This window comes from Leuciscus leuciscus (genome assembly GCF_965113295.1).
Source record: "Leuciscus leuciscus genome assembly, chromosome: 14".
NCBI classification, from domain to species: domain Eukaryota; kingdom Metazoa; phylum Chordata; class Actinopteri; order Cypriniformes; family Leuciscidae; genus Leuciscus; species Leuciscus leuciscus.
Genome location: NC_138738.1, coordinates 7,055,749 through 7,078,004, shown reverse-complemented (window position 1 = coordinate 7,078,004; position 22,256 = coordinate 7,055,749). Strand labels below are relative to the sequence as shown.

At 38.4% G+C, this 22,256-nt stretch overlaps 1 protein-coding gene and 1 long non-coding RNA gene across 4 annotated transcripts; both read left to right on the top strand.

Annotated features, from left to right (window-relative positions):
• The first annotated feature begins 261 nt into the window (after nucleotides 1–261).
• LOC309513592 lies at nucleotides 262–1,702 on the top strand. Of its 2 annotated transcripts, none has more exons than XR_014211488.1 (4): nucleotides 262–407; nucleotides 554–785; nucleotides 990–1,101; nucleotides 1,271–1,702. It is a non-coding gene; the product is annotated as an uncharacterized lncRNA (long non-coding RNA). The 2 variants fall into 2 exon arrangements; XR_014211489.1 differs by having other exon boundaries at nucleotides 393–407; nucleotides 530–785.
• A 3,151-nt stretch (nucleotides 1,703–4,853) lies between these two features.
• Nucleotides 4,854–14,487, top strand: wnt2ba (wingless-type MMTV integration site family, member 2Ba). Of its 2 annotated transcripts, XM_082189643.1 has the most exons (6): nucleotides 4,854–5,686; nucleotides 9,382–9,602; nucleotides 11,471–11,748; nucleotides 11,869–12,133; nucleotides 13,052–13,313; nucleotides 13,403–14,487. In XM_082189643.1, exons 1-5 carry the CDS (start codon nucleotides 5,532–5,534, stop codon nucleotides 13,279–13,281), a joined length of 1,149 nt encoding a protein of 382 aa, XP_082045769.1. In that variant the 5' UTR covers nucleotides 4,854–5,531; the 3' UTR covers nucleotides 13,282–13,313; nucleotides 13,403–14,487. The 2 variants fall into 2 exon arrangements, with proteins under 2 accessions (XP_082045769.1, XP_082045768.1); XM_082189642.1 differs by having other exon boundaries at nucleotides 4,856–5,686; nucleotides 13,052–14,487.
• Nucleotides 14,488–22,256: the final 7,769 nt, after the last annotated feature.

Sequence of the window (22,256 nt, the reverse complement as noted above, 5' to 3'; positions counted from 1 at the left end):
AATCACACTATGTCACTATATCACCAAAAATCCGCTATCTCAAAATCAAACTCCTCTCACAAAAACCCACGAGATCAATATGCGTTGATTTCACTTTTATACAGATGTGCGATTGTGTGGTCTGTTCCCGACCGTGTCAATCAAACGCTGATTCGGCGGACCACACCTGATGAAACACTTCGAGGCTTCGTTTGGCCATAGTCACGTGACATGGGTGTTTTGAATCACGCTTCGGATCAATGTTTCGAAACATCTGCGCTTCGGGATCTCGCAAAGCTTCGGAACGACTGTTTCGCGTCAGCCATCCCTACATTATATGACTGACAGACAAGAACGGTTTGACCTAAAAATATCAAAATTGAAACTACTGCGGAAAAAAAGACACCTACATCTTGGATGCACTTGAGGTAAGCTAAAACATACCAAAAATGTATTTCAAAGTGAACTATCCCTTTAAGATTAAAATGGTGAGTCATATGTGAGCTGCAGTTTTGCTACATGAAATAACCACATTACTGTTTCCTGTAAGACCTGTGAGCACTCTTTTTTTCAGTTATGATTCGCAGTGGAACATTTTCTCACCTATAACCTGCCCCCTTACCAAAACCACACTCGCCCCCTCCCCTTCTACCTTTAAAGTCCATGGTGAAGTTTGTTGGCCATTCTCCTGTTGTTATCAGTGTTATCTCAAGAAGCAAAATCTGCAGCCATGCGTCATTATTGTCTTTGCCTTTTTGTTGGACTTCTGGCGGTTGCATTCCTCCAGTCTGGTGTACTGGCCAACAGTAAGTCAAACAAATCCTTCATTATCTGTTCAATGATGTGAATTAACATGTATCAACAAACATTTATTTGTCAGCGTGAAACTCATTTCTAAGAGTGAATTAGTGATACAATGATTTTTTTTTTCAATGTTTATATTAACTTAGACGATTAATGTTTATGAGAAGTCAATTTCTTACATAAGTAAATAACTTTTTTCAACACAGATGCCAATATGCCAGACGGATGCTGTTTTAAGTATTATCAAAGAAAACTCAGCATCACTAAAGTTACTTCCTACGTGGAGACGAACGTGGATTGCAGTAAGCCTGGAATCATGTGAGTTTTGCCGTTGCCTGTTTTAATTTAAATTCCTCTTTCTGTAAACAATAGAGGCAAATCACTGTATTAAACTTTCATAATGTGTAATTTGTCATCATAAATCTTGCGGAATTGAAATGAATTGTTTTGTGTATGTTTGTAAACTGTGATATTTTCTTTTTAACAGTTTTGTCACACAGAAGGGTCTTCGTATCTGTGTGAACCCTGCGCTGAGCTGGGTGAAGAGTGCCCTTAAAATGATCGATGATCGTGACTTATAGTGATGCAGTTGTGGCAATGATCTGCATACTCAAAGGAGTGATTTAACTTGATTCTTAACCCAAGAATTAACTCAGTAACCTTCTTTCTATGATCTGTCATTTTTTTCATTATTATCATGTGGCATCATGAAAAAAAAAAATTCTACCTTGCTACTGTAATGTTACTTTTACTGGAAAGCAATACATGTAAAAAGACAACATGATTCATGATTGTTAAAAAAATATGATTCATGATTGTTAAAAAAATTTAACATGTTTAATTTTTAAGAAATTTGCATTAACAATTAAGCTGTCTTATATGATGCTCTTAATTCTAATAAAGTAAAACAGAAGACAAATCCCCTTGTGATGAATCTTTGAATGATTTCCCCAGTTGTACATTGTGTCAGTAATTATTGATCTCTTTTCTGTGTTCATAAAAAATAAAAATAAAAAACTTTGCCCGGTTTCACAGACGAGGTTTAAGCTAGTCCCAGACTAAAATGCATGTTTAAGCAGTTTTAACTGAAAGCAACTTGCACTGACATATCTTAAAATATGTGCCATTGTTTTGTCTCAAGTAATGTTTTTTTCTAAGGCACGTTTGTAAAGTTACTTGAACCTCCTAATTGAACTAAAGCCTATTCCTGGCTTAATCTAAGCCTATATAAACCAGGCCCTTATATATTAAATGTTTGTTTTGCACTCAAGAACAATTAATTCAACAAGATCCTTTAGTGTAAAGAGGACAGTATTCAGTAAAGCAGACACAACACCACACATCACAGACAGCAGAGACAGTAAGTGTGACTAAAGTATTAAAAAATACTGCAGTTTAAATTGAACCAGGAGAAAAGCTTTGGACTGGAGTTCCAGTATTTAGGATTGCAAAATAAATGCATTGCTCATTTTGCGCACCTGAAGTATTTTAGTCAAAAAAATTCTAATAAAAGAAGTAAGAGGTGTAAGTTAAAGACAGAACCGTTCCATCTAAATACAACCTGTCAATGAGTTGTAATTTTTTATGAGAGCTCATTAACATGGATCTCTTATAAGTTTCTTAGAGCTAGTAGACCTTAAATTGCTCCCCATATGAAGTTACTGTGACTGTCAGCAATAAAATAAATTCTATTTACCAAATTATTTGATTGAAATTGAATATTAAGTATAAATTGATTTATGATCTGGGAAGAAATAGCACAAAGTACTATTAAAAACGTGAAGCACAGTTATGTACGAAATGTAGAAAGACACGTTTTTTTGGTCTGATTTTTACCAATCAGAATCAAGTCTTCCAGAGAGTTATCTAATAATGAATGTTATTATTATAAAGTGTTACCTCTTAATGAGCTGATCATATATAAGTCAGCATGAAACAGAAGTTGCCATAGTCTTTTCTTCCCTATATTTTGAAGTATATCCAAGTGAAACTGCATCTCAAACACAGAAAATGTAGGGCGGGACTTGATTTTGTCCATGAGGAATTGATTGGATGGTTGTGGTTTACTATTGGTCGATCTCATGTGAGTGACAGGTGGTCCCGCCCTCGCGCCAGTAAACGTCATCAGAGAAGAGAAGAGATGACACTGTAAGAGAGTTATTTCGATTAAATATTACAAGGGCACATTAATTTAAACAAATAATGATATGCACAGACTAATCATTTATAGTAAATATTCCATAAAAATAAGTGTTAACAATTTTGCTTTTATTGGTGACTTTAAACACTTACTCACTCAGAAATGAGTCAATGTCAATGTATGATTCTCATTTTGACGTTATAATGAAAGCACAACTGACCCTTAGATCTTCCAGCATCTGCTGTCTTAAACTCGGGACAAAGCGTGTGAAAAATGTGTATGCATCACAAGCATCCATGTGAGACTAACAGGAGCAGGGATCACAGTTTAACCAGCCAGGAGCCTCTCCCTAAATCCTAAATCCCCTCTTTATGTGTGTGTATATGTGTGCGAGTGTGTGTGGCCCGGGAAACAGCGAAGCAAACACGCATGAAGTATGTGCCACTCTGCCCCCCTGGTCACAATGGTCTTACCAGGTTCCAGTCAAGCGCAAATTCACTGCTTATTCAGTTTAGAACTGGGCTCAACAACTTGAAAATATCATTTAATCTATTTTAAAAATTCAATCTAATATAATATAAATGAAATCTAGGCTACTATAAAAATCTGTATTTGTCATTCTTTACATTATGTACTTCATAAATAATGAAGTATTTCAATTTTCAATTTTGACTATTCCTTTAATGTCCCTTAAAATATCAGTGCTGCTATTTCTGCTGACTACACTGGTTTATCTGTAGACGTCCTCTGTGTCAGGGGATGGTCACCCCCTCTGGTGGATGCTGCTAATTAACATTCCTGTTTGGGACAGTAGGTCGAGGTTGCGAGGCCGACAGGGACGCATGCCTGGCCTGGTGAAATCTGTCTCCCACACACTGCTATAATCACCAGCTCCTCTAGATCAGGGGAGGGGAGGGCACTGACCTCTCAGTACAGAAAGGACATGTCACTAATTATTGGTGCACATCCTGGGTCCCAAAGGGTTAAGTATTCTGGTCATACTCTGTTTAGAGACAACAAAATGATACAAGTGATGCTCAGCACTGTATGAGCTCCAATAGTAGCTACCTTTGGAACTAGATTTGGTATTTAATCAGTATTTAGTGGTGGTTCTGCAGGCAAGTGTCACTAGCTAACACTTAATGTTAGTAATCTTAGCACACTTAACCTATTTTTAATTAATTTGCACAGGACTTATACTGTAATCTAGTATATACTAGGCTACATATATATATATATATATATATATATATATATATATATATATATATATATATATATATATATATATATGAATGTCTGTTTCCAAGTATTTTCAAAAAATTCCCAAACTTCTAATACAAGATATTTATATTCTTTTAATATAAGTAAATAAGTGGCATTCAAACAAAATAGATACTATGAAAACTAATGTTGTATCCCCTAATGTGCATATTTCATCCATTAATGATCTTGGTAGGAAGCTAAAGGATAGTGCATTCTTTCTGGAGCTCTTTGTTGTTTACTGTGCATTACTGTGTGTGAAACAGTTCCCCCTCCATTTAATACCAGTGGTGTATTTTATGAGCAAGGTGGGGTTATTATATACATTTACAATGTCACGTCCCATATGAGCACTGGCTACTATCTTTGCTGAGAAGATATTCATTGTGTTATATATAGACTTGCACAGGCCAGTTTGGCATGTTGATACCAAAACAAACACTGGATGTCTGGCCTGATATTACATTATATACTGAAGCATGTTTAAGGCAGATAGATAGATAGATAGATAGATAGATAGATAGATAGATAGATAGATAGATAGATAGATAGATAGATAGATATTTTTATTTTATTTTTTTGCTTGAAATATTGATCTTGTGCTATCTGCCTTTAAAATAGGAGGAACTTGGTTTATTTGTTATAATTGCGAAGCCATTCGTTCATTTTTAAGTGTAGCCTAAGTTTCCAAACACTTTCGAACAAGTGAGTCACGGCAATGTACAGCAATATTGCATTTATAATCAGACATACACTAATATTATTATATTAATCCAAGGTACTACAAAAATGTCATGGTTTTACCATCATTGCAGAGTCCAAAACCGATAGTTTACTTCTTTGTAAGTTGTAAGAGTAACGCCTCGGCGTCTGACAGTGTGTTGAAAAGCGCGGCTGTTATCTGTGACAGCATCAGGAAATGTGTGTTGACGCGCGCTCATTCATCTCGTCTCCTCGTGCTGATTCCAGCCAATGAGCGCCAGCCAATGACACCCCCACCAACCAGAGATATTCCTCTGAATCTGATTCTGCGGGACAGATAGCCTACTGTACCTCAACCAATGGACCGGTCCGGACGCAATTAGGAACCGTGATAACTATTTTAACATAGACATTTTCAGATTCCTCCTGCTGCTCGAGTGAAAGGAACTCACTTGGATACTAATGAATATTTTATATGGTCGGATATTTCTTTTTTATTCACAGCACCCTTATCGATATTAACCACATTATTTTGAATTATGAGGAATACAGTATCTCAAGAGCCGTAATGAACCTGTGACATTTCGTTTACTTTTTTTGGATAATTTGTTTCCCTTACAAACTGCCCGTGTAGGCCTACAACATGCGAGAGTTTGATGGACTTGGATGCAGGGAGAGACCGCGCGCGCGTAACGGATTTCTGTCACGCCGTGAACCGAGCGGCAGCGCTCACCGGATTTACCGGCTCTTTATCCTAATGCTGCTCATGTTTACTCCCAGTGTGGACTCGTCTTGGTGGTAGGTGTTTCTAATTGTTTATTTAAAGTGGCACAAGAGCCTGGCACTGGTTCATTTTCTTTTCGAAATCTAAAATTTTAAAGACCTAAAATAAAACTAATAGAACTGTTGCTGTCAGTTAATTAGCTAGTATTAGGTTGTTCACCGTAATTTACCTAATCCTAAAAGTACACTCACTGAATTTGTATTACAATTTGGGAACAATCAAAACAAGAATCGTTCATTAAAACACTAAAAATAGGAATTTCAGTTTATCCGGGAGGATCTCGATTGATCACATCAGGAATGTCTCCAAATTATGATGGAAATTAATAGATGAATAAGTAAAAGTAAAATTTAAATTAAGAGAAATTCAAAGAAATGCATATGACAAATTTTTAACTAGAAAAGCAAAGTTTATCGAGATAAAAGCATTTAAAAAAAAACTTGTATTTAAATTTGTATTTAGCTTATCATCATATGTAGCCTAATACATTCACCTTTGTATATCAGGGTGGAAGAACACGTCATTTCCCAGAATGCATTAACTGAGTTACATTTCTTTGCATTGCAGTTCAGTAAATTCCTCTTCCTGCCATTCTAATTAATATTCCAACTCAAGTTCTTTCCATCTCTAGATATGACTCACGTCCTTTTGTTTGACTCAACGTGATCTTGTTATTTCTCAGTTTTATGATCCACCCAGCAGAAAGTCACAACTTTCATCATCTAGAAAAGTACAAGAAATACAGTAGCATTTCTTTAGGATTTTGACATTAAAAGTAATTTATAGTTCCAAAAATGTAAACCATGTCAAAATAATGATAATAATAAAAAATATATTTTTTTACTAATAAAACCAGTTTTTCAGGAAACATAAATATACATTTATATTCAGTCTAAATTAATTGAATTACAGTCTAAATTGACTTAAAAATAATGTAAAAAGCATATATAAGCATTAAAGCATTCATATATATGTGTGTGTGCGCGTGTGTGTGTACATATTTTTCTATCCCGGTGGGGACACAGACTCATGGGGACTTGTCACCGTGGGGACCTAAATTGAGATGCTCATGAGGAAACAAGCTTATAATATTATACAGAATTAGTTTTTTTGAAAATGTATAAGTGCAGAAAGTTTTCTGTGATGGGTAGGTTTAGTGTAAGGGGATAGAATATACAGTTTGTACAGTATAAAACCATTACGTCTATTGAGAGTCCCCACAAAGATAGTTAACCAAACATACGTGTGTGTGTGTGTGTGTTGTTTTTCTTCTTCTTCTTCAGTCTAGACCAATTCCATTCATAGTCCAGAGCTTAACATTGAAGGAAGAGTGATGTACAGTTATAGTTAGGTATATTTAATGACAAATGAAAAGTTCTAAAAAATAATAATAATAATAATATTAGTGAAAAAGTCAGATAAAATGAGACCAAGAAAGAAGAGAGAAAATTAGCTCTCGATGCCTGGCAGAAATGCACACAGTCCTGTGTTTAATCATTTTTCAGAGCAATTGTTAGTAAAGACAGAGGAGTCTGATGCCTTAACCTGACATTGATCAACACATTACAGACTGTTCTATAACAGGTCTTGGCTGGATCAGCAGACCTACTTGTGTGCTGCTAACACACCATATAAACACACTTGCTAGGGGTGATATAGATCTGAAGTGACTTGGTTCAGAAGTTATTGCTTTTCATCTCCATTTCTTCGTTGTATAACAGCAGACATGATGACACAATGGCAGACTTCGCCTTTAAAAACGTCTAATTGCAGCATTCAAAAGTTCCCCATCACGTCTCAGAGGTAGCAGTATCAACATAGTCAGCACACTGCCTAGTGCCCCACAGCTGAGTAAACAACATAATCTCAGTCCACGCTATTTTTTGATACTTTCAATTAAAAATGAATGCTCGGTTTCTCTCAAACGCACACGATAAGACAATAATACAGTATTTCATGAATGGGAAAAGGAGGGTTATCATTTGTATAATCTCTGTTGAAATAACTATACGTATGGCCCCTTTTGCCCTCAATAAGGCAGCGGGGATTCGACGGCATGAGTCCGCAAGACAGCCATGGCGGCATGCCCAAATCCATGTGAGTCAGTGGTGATAAATATCTCTCAGTTCCTATGGTAATTTATACAGTTATGGGGATTGTTGTCATCGTTGCAATCAATTCACGCGTAGCGGTTTTCTGGCTCACGTGCAGCAGCCTTTCCCAATCCCGGCCGCATGCAGCTGATAAGTGTTCTGGAACAGAGAGGCAGAGCGAGATTGTGTTTCTGTGTGTCAAGGATCAACAGGGCAACCGTGCAAAGCCGGCAATACCAGGCCCTCCCATGGATGCTATAGCGAGAGGAATAAGTCTTTCATTAGGTCTTATGTTTGCACTATATGTCAGTATGAGAGAGAGAGAGAGAGAGAGGGGGGGAGAGCGATAGGGACAGGGACAGCCATAAGAGGAGTGGAAATTGTTCAGTAGGTTTGTACGGAGCGCTGTCACACAAACCCAGACACGACTGACTGGAGAACGAGATCCGGGAAGGAGACAAGGGCGCGTGAGCACAGCGTAAACTTCGCTGAAGGTGTCTGTGTGCTGCGCTTCAACAGAAAGTGTAGGATAGGAGAATACTACACCTGCAACACAAATATCAATACCAGAATGGCAAATGTTTTGCATTTTTTCAACACAGAACAATAAGAAATAGGACATGCTGGAATGTCCTAAATTATGGAGTAAGAAATAGTCCTTTAAGGGATAGTTTATCCAAAAAATATTTACTCACCTTCATGTTGTTCCAAACCTGTATGACTTCTTTCTTCTATGGAACAAAAACATTGGACCCCATTGACTTTCTTTGCCTGAATTTTTTTTTTTATGGACCAAAACTTTGTTTTTCATCTTTCACAGCAGAAAGAAAGTCATACAGGTTTGGAACGACATGAGGGTTGAGTATGTGATGATAGAATTTTAGCATGGCAATTCGTAACTATTTTACATTTTGGTGAATTGATAGCTAATTCATATGAATTCATACAATCTCATGTCGTCCTCATGTCGCCTCACTGACGGTTTAGATTAGAGGTAGACCATTCATACGCTTAAAAAATAAAATCTTACACTCGTACTAATTACTTCGTAAAAACCTTGTAATAGTTACGTTTTATCATGAGATTGGCCTGAAAGTTTATTTTAGGTGAACTATCTCTTTCAGACTCCTTGAGGAAAACATTTTTGCTGACAGTAAAATATCATAGGGGTATCATTATCACAAAGAAATGGGCATGAAATATTGATTTAAGTTGAAATGATGTGAGAAGAAACTAGTACAACAGGAAATTGTTGCCTGGGAAAACAGACAGTTATTCAATTTAGTGGTCTTTACGCAAAAATATTTGACCGCTGAATGATTGACAAGTGAGAATTAAGCATTCCAAAGAACCGTGTATTAAAGTGTGGCTAACATAAAAACAAATAAAAAAAAGTGTGCCAAGCTAGTGGCTAACATGAACTTTGAAGGTTTGGTCTCAAATAAAGATGACCCAGAAGAGAAGACTAAGTCATTTTCTGATGTTCAAGTGGGATGGATTAAATTATGCATTACAAGATTATTTCTTATCACAAGACTGCCAGATACTGCAATGGCAAACTACAATTATTCATTTGTCAGATGCTTAGTCAACAATGTATTTGTTTGTTTCTGCAGGTACATTGGGGCATTAGGTGCACGGGTCATATGCGACAACATTCCAGGGCTGGTGAACAAACAGAGGCAACTCTGCCAAAGACACCCAGACCTCATGCAATCCATCGGAGAGGGAGCCAAAGAGTGGATCCGAGAATGCCAGCACCAGTTCCGACACCATCGCTGGAACTGCAGCACGCTGGAGCGAGACCGCACTGTGTTTGGCCGTGTCATGTTGCGCAGTCAGTATTTATGCTACACTTCATCATCATCATATCATAAGACATGAACTATGCATCTCTGTATCATATTTAAAAACCCCATATTTCATAAAGTATCAAACTGTTAGTTCAAATAAAGCTGTGTGCAGAGGTGAATCTCACCCAACCTGTCATGAACATGTCAGAGCCACACCAAAATCAAAAGAAAGATATAAGAAAGCATATTTTGCATAAAGAGCTAGCTGGTATACCGCCTAGCACTACTTGGTACAGTAAATGCATTACAGCTTTACATGCTGGTAGGGACAAAAAGGTCTCCGCAAGAATAGGCGAAAGTCTGAGAGAGAGTGGATGTTCTCCAAATACAAGTGGCTAGTCGGAGGGGGTTCTCTACAGGCTGATGTATAAACAGTAATAGGAGATGTAAATATTTGTGCAGATGACTCTGGCAGACAGACAAAGCTGCTCTTTTTGACATATCACCCTCTGTTCTGGCTCAGTGCGTGAGCTGGAGGAGGAAAATGAGCAAAATAGGGGTCATTTTGCGCTACTTTGGCAAAAAAAAACACACCTCAAGGCTATGAGTGCAATCGACCAAAGAAACTAAAGGTGAAGGAGTGTCAGCTTGAATCAGTCGAATGTTAGAAAGCTGTAGGGTGGCCTCCCGCACTTAGTTCAGCCAAGGATCTTAAATCTAAAGATGATGTTAGAGAGTTGATATAACAAAAGCACAGTGGATTTAAACATCATATTAAGAGTATTACACCTCATCAGCTTGCTTGTCTCTTTTAAAACTACTGAAAAGTTACTTTTTTAATGTTAAAACACTTTCTGACAACTGTAATTGTAAGTAAGCCATTCGTAGGTTGGCATAAAGGGGTCTTTCACATTGGGCACGTTTGCTGCGGTCTGAGTGCGATTGTCTGGTTTCACACTCACTTGATTCTATTGAACCCTGATGCATTTGCATTCATCTTTCATCATCAAAAACATGCACAGCGCGTGACAGAAAGTAGAACGCGGGTCAGTTTATTGTGTTTTTGTATTAGTTTGGTGCTAATATGCGCAGCAGAGTGAATGACGCTTGGGTGTGCATCACATGAAGGTGGCTTTCTGCTGCTTGCAAACTGACTTTTTGAGGAGAAAGCAAGCCATTCATTTGATCTGATTGCACTCGCTCTACATAATGACACTGCATGTGTAACGGACGTAGGCCACTAAGAGCTGTGCATGTAAACCTCACTCCCCTGATCTCAAGAGGCGCGCTAGCGGCTGCGGTCTTTAGCGTCTTTAGCGTTAGCGCTCCCGTCTCCCATGCCAGAGACGCTGGTTCGAGTCCTGCTTGGAGCAGGTGGAGTAGGACTGGTTACACATGCTCACTCTCACGCGTCTCCAAGGTAAATCATCACCAATTAATGATATCATTCTCGACTAAAACACATGCACAGGTTGCTTTACTTCCTGAACAAGTGTGCACCCAAGTGCGAGTTGCTTTCACATTCATGCAAATCACGCCACAGTTCCAGTGCAAACTAACTCCGATTCACCTCTTACATCCATTACCCGGTGCGCTCATGTGTCCACATGACAGCTTTCACATTAACAATTTTTCATGCACTAAACTGAAATTATACACTAAACATGAAATTCATTTTGAAGCACATTTACATTTACATTTATGCATTTGGCAGACGCTTTTATCCAAAGCGACTTACATTGCATTATCCTATACATTTATACATAGGTATGTGCAATCCCCTGGGATCGAACCCACAACCTTGCATTGTTAACGCAATGCTCTTACCACTGAGCTACAGGAAAGTTCTGTGAAGCACAGAACTGTACCACATTTTTAACATGCTAATATGAAAATGTTTCTCCTCCATCAGGTAGCCGTGAAACAGCATTCGTTTATGCAATTTCCTCTGCGGGCGTAGTTTATGCCATCACCAGGGCATGCAGTCAAGGAGAGCTGAAGATCTGCGGCTGCGACACACACAGGAGAGGCCGAGCCAGCGATGAAGAAGGGGACTTCGACTGGGGCGGCTGTAGCGACAACATTAACTACGGTATCAAGTTTGCCAAAGCTTTTGTGGATGCCAGAGAGAGGATGGTCAAAGATGCCAGAGCACTGATGAATCTGCACAACAACCGCTGTGGGAGAATGGTAAGTGTCAAGATTCTCAAATGGGGGGGGAATCAGCAAGCTAATTATAAAAACTTTTAACGGTTTAATCTGGGTTATGGAGTGGTTCATAGGTCATGGGCTGAGTTTTGTTTTCTCTAGGCAGTCAAGCGTTTTATGAAGACTGAATGCAAGTGTCATGGAGTCAGTGGGTCATGTGCTCTCAGGACATGCTGGTTGGCTATGACTGATTTCCGGCGAACAGGGGACTACTTGAGAAAGAAGTACAATACTGCTGTGGAGGTCATGATGAACCAGGATGGTACAGGCTTCATGGTTGCAGACCGGGAATACAAGAGAACAACCAAAAACGATCTGGTGTACGTTGAGAACTCTCCAGACTATTGCCTAATGGACCGATCGGCGGGTAAGCACCAAAGAGCTGAGTGTTGAGTGTTTTTGTTCATAAAGGTCCTTGCACACCGAGTCCAAAATTCTCGTCCGAAATTTTCACACATAAAAAAATAAATATTACTTCACGTTGTGTCAATCACGTTTACACATGTCTCAGAAACTTTCGTCCGTCCTAAAAAAGTCATTTTCTGCATTTTTCGCATCGGTAGCAAGCATTTTGAGAGGTGTTTTGACAATTCAGAGCCACTGAATGACGAATACAAAAAAACGCTTTCGGACTCAGTGTGTAAGGACCTTAACTGGGCAAAACTTACAAAAAAGAGTCATATTTCAATTTAAGGACTATTTAGATTTTGCATTGTACCAATATTAAGCACATTTCTCCAATTTGTAATACTGCAAAGGAAAAAAAATACATTGAATTCTAATTGTTACACTCATTTACATACAAATTATTGCATTTAAGTATTTTTTTCTGTAATACAGTAATCATTTAAATTTATTACATGTATTAAAAAGTATTATAGTAATGACAATCTAACGAGAACTACCAGAATAAAGACAATTATAAAAATCCAAAATGTCCAATATTTTAATGACGATTAAGCACATTTTTATTATTCAGTTCCAATAAACGTAAAGTCATAATGCAAAATAAGTCTTAAAATAGGTCCTAAAATATGCTTGATTTTGCATGCTTTTATTAAATATAAATAACGTTTAGATTTTTTATTTTATTATAATTTGTTTCTTTTTTTGGTTTTGGGGCGGAATGTGACCTAGACTTGAAAATAGCACATGGCAAAAAAAACTAAGACATGGTACATTTCTGTAAAGCTCCTGATCTCAGAAAAGACGTTTGGCCTATTGACTCAAACAATGGAATAATTGTACTACTGTAACTGAAAACCCTTGCATTTTTATATTTCAGGTTCTCTGGGCACAGCAGGACGGGTGTGCAACAAGTCTTCCAGAGGCATGGACGGCTGCGAGGTCATGTGCTGCGGCCGCGGGTACGACACCACCCGTGTAAAACGTGTGACCAAATGCGAGTGCAAGTTCAAATGGTGCTGCGCTGTCGAGTGCAGGGACTGTGAGGAAACTGTGGACGTCCACACCTGTAAACCACATAAGAAACCCGACTGGCTCGATTTGACTTGACTGCCGTGATCGTAACCAATCAGCAGCTACTGGTGCTTTTCTGTTCTCAGGTTTTTAAAGTGGGCCAATGCATTGCAGGATGTGTAGTTTATGACTATAACGCTCTGATCTCCACTTGCAGAACCCTGAACTTTATTCGCCTTCAATGATGCAAGCGCAGTGATCACAGGCCAGTCTGGGGCACTGGTAGACGGTGGGTGTCATGGGAAATTATACAATGGGCATTGTCTGGTGTTTTATTGAACGAACTGTGATCAGGACACAATTCTTTCACTATTTTCAAACTGTAAAACACCTTTAACTGATCATATGTGTGCCTATATACATCGAATTATGTTTTTGGACAGCTGTGATAAATGCAATAATGCAGTTTTAGGGAAAGAACAATGCACACAGCATCAAGCTTCCTAAAGAACATAGCAATAAATCGCATTTCACGCCAAGAATAATTCCATTTAATTGTCCAAAATGATACTTTGAAGGGCGCTGTAAAAAATATTGTTAAACAGTGATAACCGAGTAACCCTTCATTTACTTCATGGACCATGATTTTAATACTCAACTTGTGCACGAAAGAATAAGATCAATGATCAATGTATCATCATGACACATATACCATTGTTATTGTATATCAGAGAAATATATTTCATCTCTAGTTATCTTTTTTAATACCTAAGCACTTAAACATCCCTTCAAATATGAGCATTTTTGTTTGGTTTGGTTCCGATGAACTTATCTACGATCAAGTCAATATTTTCCCTGATGGATTTCTCATTGAAATGTGATGTTTATTGAAATAAAAAGTCCAAACCATCAGACTATAAACGGTTCATGATGCACACAACATATGAAATTGTACACTCAAATCTGATGGCTAGATTAGTACCTGAGAATAAAAGTGCACACAATGGGCACTTCAGGTTGCTGGATTAACCAGAGTTTGCAATGCTTCAAGCATTAAGTCTTTTAAAATACTTTTAGTTTAGGTTGAGGCAGTCAGTAGCAACTAAACAAGATACCTTCACATAAAGATATTATGTGCATGAAATAATAGCTACTTTGAAAAATGACTGAAGCCAAATGGCCACTCTGAATGTATTACTGCTTGCTTCATACTTATGTCCTCATGTAAAACCCACACTAAATGCCAAATCATTGCTAAAATAAGACTGAGATTGAGCAGTAAAAATAGTTAGGTTAGCATGACTCGCATTCTTCGCCATTTATTTTGTTGGTCTGGACGAAGCACCTTGGTTTGACAACACAGTTGTTTCTAAATTTGCTGTTAAGATGGATGAGTGAATGAAGCGCTCGGGTTGTCACGCTGGTCGGTAATGCGTGTCCAAAATGATGGCCCCATTAATCTAAAGCAACCTGAAACTTTGTCAGGTAAAGGCCATGCAAGCTTATTTTGTCATTGTACAAAATGTCATTGGCGAAAGAGACCAAAATGGAAAGCCGTTGCTATACAAAGTGTTCTTTTTTTGTTGTTGTGGCCATTATATATAAAATTGCCACAAAAAATTCTTTTAAAAAATGAAGAAAAAAAAATTATGCATATATTTTTTAACAAATATTTAATTAACTTAAATAATTAAATTAACTTTACCTTCACAATACAATTATTTTAACTTTCCAACATTAATAGACAGATTGATATGTCATTGATTAGAATTCCAAACGTCACTTATATCATAAAAATTCAGATGATCATTCTCACTGCTTGAATTAAACCATGTATAAATGTTGCAGTTCCTAAAAAAACTAATTTTTTTTATCTTTATTAACTGGCCAAACCCATTGTTTACTGATTTTTGGCACTCAGCGAGTGTTAATTTTGGATCCTGCACAGAAGTGATTCTGATCTCAAGCCATTCTAATTGGTGTCATGTTGTAAGCCAGAGCGGCTCAGATTTGTTTTTGGCTCTGTAATTCTTATATCAAGACTGAAGTCTCAAAGTGAGCCAATAGCTCTCTATTGTTACTTCATTTTCAGCATTGCATCCAAAGATACATTTTTCCAATTGTGGAATGTCAGAAATTTCCCACAGCTAGTCTGATTATGTTTTCCGTTGTTCAACAGTTCCACCTCACACCTTGTCTTTGCCAGAAAAACTTCTGTGTTGAGAAAGACTTGTGGAAAACATGTCAGAGTATGTTTACTTTTGAACATTGTAAAATTACCCCCTTGGCAGTGTGTAACCACTATGTGGTTAGTGTTGAAATTTATGCATGTTCCTAAACAGAATCGGCTAACATTTTAATTAGCGCACTAATCCGTACAAGGACATATTGATAGAGTCAAGGCGCTGAAAGCTAAAATAGCATTCACAACTTTTTGTTCTTTGGAGAGGACTTTGTGTATATTCATCGAGTCACATGACCATGTCCTCAGAGCCCAATATGTGTGTGGTCCTTACAACTGCATTCACTTTCAGTCAATTGTCCAAGATAACGATCTTGTTATGCTGAAAACAAACCAGCTGTTTCAAAGTTGAAAAAACTTGAACAATTATATCCTTTAAAACTTTAATATTAGGGTACAGGGTAAGGTTCAAATGACGTTTAAAAATTCTATGAAGTGATATAGGCAAAGGCATGCAATTATTAAGAATGAGTTTTTCAAACTCCATGACCCTAAATGTTACACTTCAGCGCATAACCTTTTGTGCTACGGACCTGAATGTTGCCTTAAATCATGAAAATGTGTTGAGGAGAGGTGTGCTATTACTTCCGTAAACTATTTTTTATTAAAATGTTCACATCACATGGCAAACAATACTGAATGTGACATTAAGTGGATTCTTTAGGTGACCGCAACCACATAGCAACACACAGTGAAAACCTTGGGAACACCATGGGAACTCCATAGAAATGCCCTGGCAACCACCCAAAACACCCTAGAAACTGTATACTGTAACCTAGCAACACACTCCGAACACCTTAGCAAATATATAGCAACGCCCTGGCTACCATCCACAAGCTCTTAGCACAAAAGTGATGGGTTTATCACAAGCAAAATATAAATATGTATATTTGAAATATTTTCTAATATTTATATAAGATACTGAAATTGTAGGACTTAAACGCATCCCTACAAATACCCTTGCTCATACAGGAATGCTGCATTGGGAATTGTGAACTTCCCACTGTAGGCTTTAGTCCACAGATCCAGAGCAAGTGTTTGGTCTTGAGGGCAGATTTATAGGGGAGATAAGCGTTATATATACGTGACCTTTAGGGACGAGTGTGGCTTGGCTCCCAGAAGCGAGTGGGTGTGAGCGTTAGCACGCTTGCTGTCAGATGGAGCTTACCAGGCCGCCGGCGTGGGATTAACACATAAAAACTCTTATCTTGTGAGTCAGCTGGCAAGAATGTAGCTCTTCTAAAACTTTCAATGCAAAAAAGAGGCACAGCAGGAGGAGGAGTGAGATCCATAGATGTATAGATTCCTCTTAGCGGCTGTTTTTATGGGCCGCTATGCGTTAGTCGTCCGCCATATTGAAACGGTCAAACCCGGTCTGTGAAAATTCGAGAGCAAATTGACTGTGCGTCTGCAACCATAGTAAGGCGCATGTATGAATATCTATATCTGCAATAGACTTCAGCAAATGATTTTGCTTAACTAACACATAACAACATGACGAAGGCATCTGTTATTGTAGGGACATCGACATTATATTGGCACGCCCCAAAACATGAGGTGGAATATAACAAACTGTGATTGGTTGCGTCACATGTCAGTCAAACTCGGACCTTGGCCAAGAAAAGCTGCAATAGAGTCCAGACCTTCTGCTGTCAGTCTGAAGGTCTGGCTATGCGAGACTACCATAGTTTAAAACGCTGTAATATTGAGTTAATACATAACACGCTGACAGTTCCAAGTTGGCTGGCGCGTATGTGGCATCTACGTATACTTATCTATGGTGAGATCCATGAAGAGATGTGGGAGCAACACCTTAGCAACAACCCAGAAAATCCTAGCAACCAAATAGCAATACTAGCAACCACCCAGAACACCTTAGCAACAGTCTAACAATGCAACCACATAGTAATGCTCTGACAACCACCCAGAACATCATAGTAATGTTCTAGCATCCACCCAGAACACCCTATCAGAATCTCTGTGTGTATATACACTCACCTAAAGGATTATTAGGAACACCATACTAATACTGTGTTTGACCCCCTTTCGCCTTCAGAACTGCCTTAATTCTACGTGGCATTGATTCAACAATGTGCTGAAAGCATTCTTTAGAAATGTTGGCCCATATTGATAGGATAGCATCTTGCAGTTGATGGAGATTTGTGGGATGCACATCTAGGGCACGAAGCTCCCGTTCCACCACATCCCAAAGATGCTCTATTGGGTTGAGATCTGGTGACTGTGGGGGCTATTTTAGTACAGTGAACTCATTGTCATGTTCAAGAAACCAATTTGAAATGATTCGAGCTTTGTGACATGGTGCATTATCCTGCTGGAAGTAGCCATCCGAGGATGGGTACATGGTGGTCATAAAGGGATGGACATGGTCAGAAACAATGCTCAGGTAAGCCGTGGCATTTAAAAGATGCCCAATTGGCACTAAGGGGCCTAAAGTGTGCCAAGAAAACATCCCCCACACACCATTACACCACCACCACCAGCCTGCACAGTGGTAACAAGGCATAATGGATCCATGTTCTCATTCTGTTTACGCCAAATTCTGACTCTACCATCTGAATGTCCCAACAGAAATCGAGACTCATCAGACCAGGCAACATTTTTCCAGTCTTCAACTGTCCAATTTTGGTGAGCTCGCACAAATTGTAGCCTCTTTTTCCTATTTGTAGTGGAGATGAGTGGTACCCGGTGGGGTCTTCTGCTGTTGTAGCCCATCCGCCTCAAGGTTGTGCGTGTTGTGGCTTCACAAATGCTTTGCTGCATACCTCGGTTTTAACGAGTGGTTATTTCAGTCAAAGTTGCTCTTCTATCAGCTTGAATCAGTCGGCCCATTCTCCTCTGACCTCTAGCATCAACAAGGCATTTTCGCCCACAGGACTGCCACATACTGGATGTTTTTCCCTTTTCACACCATTCTTTGTAAACCCTAGAAATGGTTGTGTGTGAACATCCCAGTAACTGAGCAGATTGTGAAATACTCAGACCGGCCCGTCTGGCACCAACAACCATGCCACGCTCAAAATTGCTTAAATCACCTTTCTTTCCCATTCTGACATTCAGTTTGGAGTTCAGGAGATTGTCTTGACCAGGACCACACCCCTAAATGCATTGAAGCAACTGCCATGTGATTGGTTGATTAGATAATTGCATTAATGAGAAATTGAACAGGTGTTCCTAATAATCCTTTAGGTGAGTGTATATAGGTTGATACGCTATGCAATTGCAGGAACCAAATAGCAGTATTCTAGCAACCACCTAGAACACTTTAACAACGAGATAGCAACGGTCTAGCAACTACCCAAAACACCTTAGCAACCATATTACAACGGTCTGTCACCCATCCTGACCACACCTACGCCCACATAGCAACAAGAACACCTTGTGCATATACTAGGTTGCTGTGGGTGGATGTCAGGGTGTTGCTATGAAGTTGCCATGCAGTTGCTAGGTGATTGCTTACTGGCCCACCCATATGTATAATACTCTAGTCCATTGATAAGGCTAACCTGATCTCATGAGAAAATGTTATTATTGTACACTTTGGTGAAATTGTAGCGAATTTGTACAGTTTGAATCAAAAAAAAAAAAAAAAAAAAAACCTGTAGCAAGGTTTGTGTTCAGGGAAGGAAGAGGCAGGAACCGCCAAACATTAAACATAAATTTGAATCCAAAAGTAAACAAACAAAACTACAGTAAAGTGGCAGCCCCTCACGGACTGCTGCATATAAACATAATAAAACACAACATAAGCGTTTCCGCTCTCATCTTTCACTGTCTTCACTCCTTTCATCCTCCCGGAGCTCCTCCATGGGACTCGAGACCGGCACTAACCCCACCCCTAAACCTTACCACCAGTGGGGCGTGAGCAGATCATATAAAAATGTACGAATGAGATCATACAAATTCATACGGATTTGCCATCAATTCAACACACCACATAATTTGAGGTATCAGTCAAGTCCATCACCCAAATAGTGTGGGACGAGTTACATGGTTTAGTTTACTACTTAGTGCTTTATGCGGCATTAACCAAACCCTTAATCCTAAGGCAAGATCCATTTCTAATAGTGGCATGATACGTTGTAATACACACAGCTTTAAATTAACAATGCAAACATTTGTATAGGATCTCATGGGACAGTATTTGCTGTAAATATTATTTGCTTGGTTGTCACTAGGTTTTGTTACACTCTGTGGCTTAAGCCTGCAGTAAACTGCCAACCTGAACAATTCCAGACCCCTGGAGAGCGCCAAATGTACTTAATCCAGCCTTAGGGCACCAGCTCTGTCAGCACACAATAAACGTGCCTGTGATGGTATCAAGCGAAACATATTCTCATCCGTCACAGGCATTCGCCAGGATGTTTTCATGAGACGTTACCTTCTTTAAGCAGCATTTGTTTCCAAATATATGACTGAATAAGCATTCTCCTGTGTGGGATGAGATCTACAGTGGCCGTGCGTCACACTGCCAGTCTTTGTGGCTCTTTTCTATTCTACATTCAGTACCTTATGAAGCTTTATTCTTGACCCTGCACAACCCCGTCTGACCGTTGTATGGCCGACTGCCAAAGAAAACAGGTGGTGGCGGGACGTTTGATGATCAGACACCATGCTTTCGTCTCATATGTAGCTGTGAACATCCATGTCCATGCCAAATATGTTGAGATCATAGCTGTGCTTTAAAGACACTGGAGCGAAACCTGGGAAAGAATTTTGAACAATGCTTTGTAACTTTAGCAGCCATCATAGGTATAATACTATACATATGACTTTAAGAAACGTTGTAAATGACAAAAAAATTATGTATAACTGCATTATAATTATTTTTTCATATGTCCATGTCATATTAAGTGTATACTGTACAAGCATTATGCTAGTATTCCATTCCAAATTGAGAAAATATTAATTACACAAACTATGAATCCCGGTTTAGAAGACTTCGTCCCCACATCAGACGAGGTGGAAGCGCTCAGAGCGGGACAGGAACCGACAGAGAAGCATGTTTATTTACAGGTTGATAAACCCCACTTAGTGATGTTGACTATTTACAGTAGCTACATATACAGAAGGGAAAAAACAATCTGAAAAGACACTATTTACAAAACTCAAAGTGGCATATGGAAACATGGAAATAACAGTTAGCCAAGCACCCATAAATAATCCTCGCACATCAGAGGAACTTCTTGCCCTTCAATCTATGGAGATTAAGGCTCAAATTTAACGTGACAAAACGGTTAGCTGCTACTTCAGCAGTGGTCTGGATAATAATTTACACCTGAATAATGACACTGAGAAACTGTAACAGTCAAACAGAAAAGAGTTCACCATTTGCACCTGACCAAATCCAGACCAACCTGTACAACCCTATTTGCTGCCATTTAAGCCACCTATTCTATTTCTCTTCTTGTTTTTGTAAATTTTGCATATTTAAAATTATTCAATCTTTTATCGCCTACAACTATCCTATATAACTTACAGAAATACCATGACAATTTATGTTCACCTAATTCTTTAATGCGCAAGTAAACTATTTCCTGTAAATGTGCGAGAGACCTTGCTATTCATTAGAGATGAATTAAATTAAATTAATTCATTATTAAATTAATAACTAGAATAACAGAAGAATTTAAAGGTGCAATAAAAACATTCAACTATCTTCTCTACAAACCAGTGTCTTTATGATTAAGATAATTAAAATAATATTATAACAAGTACCAGTTTGCAACATCAGCAGCACAACGAACTGTTTTTGTACAGGTAAAATAACCGGACTCGGCTCAAACCGGAAGTTTGTGAACACATTCAAGTTTGTTCAAGTTAAAAACGCCCGCGCCTGCTCTTACGTTAAAAATAAGGTGAATATGATACAAATTTAGCACCTTGCTTACAAATTAGATAAGGGTATTTATTTCACGGGGATGTTTTACTGCCCTGCCTCCCGCGTGCGCCATTCATTAGCCTCTGGCTCTGCTAGGAACGTAATTTCTAAAAGCCCGCCAATAAATCTACCTTATTAAAGGGATAGTTCACCCAAAAATGAAAATTCCGTCATCATTTACCCACCCTCAAACTCTTCCAAACCTGTATGAATTCCGTTCTTCTGCTGAACACAAAAGAAGATATTTTGAAGAATATGGTAGCCATATAATAATTTTTATAAAATTATTTAAAAATAATTTTTGGTTGAACCACAACAACAGAAAGAAAACGTTAGTAAAAACAGTATTTTGGAATGCAAATATTATAATTTTTTCCAACAGAATTTCTTTTTGTACAATGCTAATGTTATACTTGTCTTTTGAAATCTGCCACCCATGTTTATAAAACATTTAATATTTTGTTGGTACATCTTAATAAGTATTTTCTGCCTGACATTTATGTAAAGATGTAACCATATTTTGTCAGACATTATCAACCATTACCCAGATCTGCCTCATTTGTAGAACAGCACATCATCACAAACTGAGTGACATTTATGACAGTTTTTTCTAATGTCTTAATTACAATCTCAAGCCTTCATTCTATAAGAAAGACTATCATAGTGTTTTGTGTGAACATACCGTTTCAAATGTGTAACCAACTCACCCTCCTGCTGTGGATGTGAACTTTGTGTTGCGAGATCTTCTAAAAACAGACACATGATTTACTGCCAAATCTTCAGTATTCAGAGCAGCGTCATGACAGGTATGAAAGCGAGGCTGTGAGGGATAGACTTGACATGTTTTCAACGGCATTCGCTGTAAAATGCTCCTAGATCACTTATATTTTTACACAACTCGTGTAGTCTGGAGTTTTTTGTCCACTGACA

What these genes read in the sequence shown, in the direction of transcription:
- wnt2ba (XM_082189643.1), top strand. Translation starts at nt 5,532, where the DNA reads ATGCGAGAGTTTGATGGACTTGGATGCAGGGAGAGACCGCGCGCGCGT. An exon ending in TGGCCGTGTCATGTTGCGCA is followed by an intron (nt 9,603 to 11,470) that starts GTCAGTATTTAT and finishes CTCCTCCATCAG; the next exon opens with GTAGCCGTGAAACAGCATTC. An exon ending in CCTAATGGACCGATCGGCGG is followed by an intron (nt 12,134 to 13,051) that starts GTAAGCACCAAA and finishes TTTATATTTCAG; the next exon opens with GTTCTCTGGGCACAGCAGGA.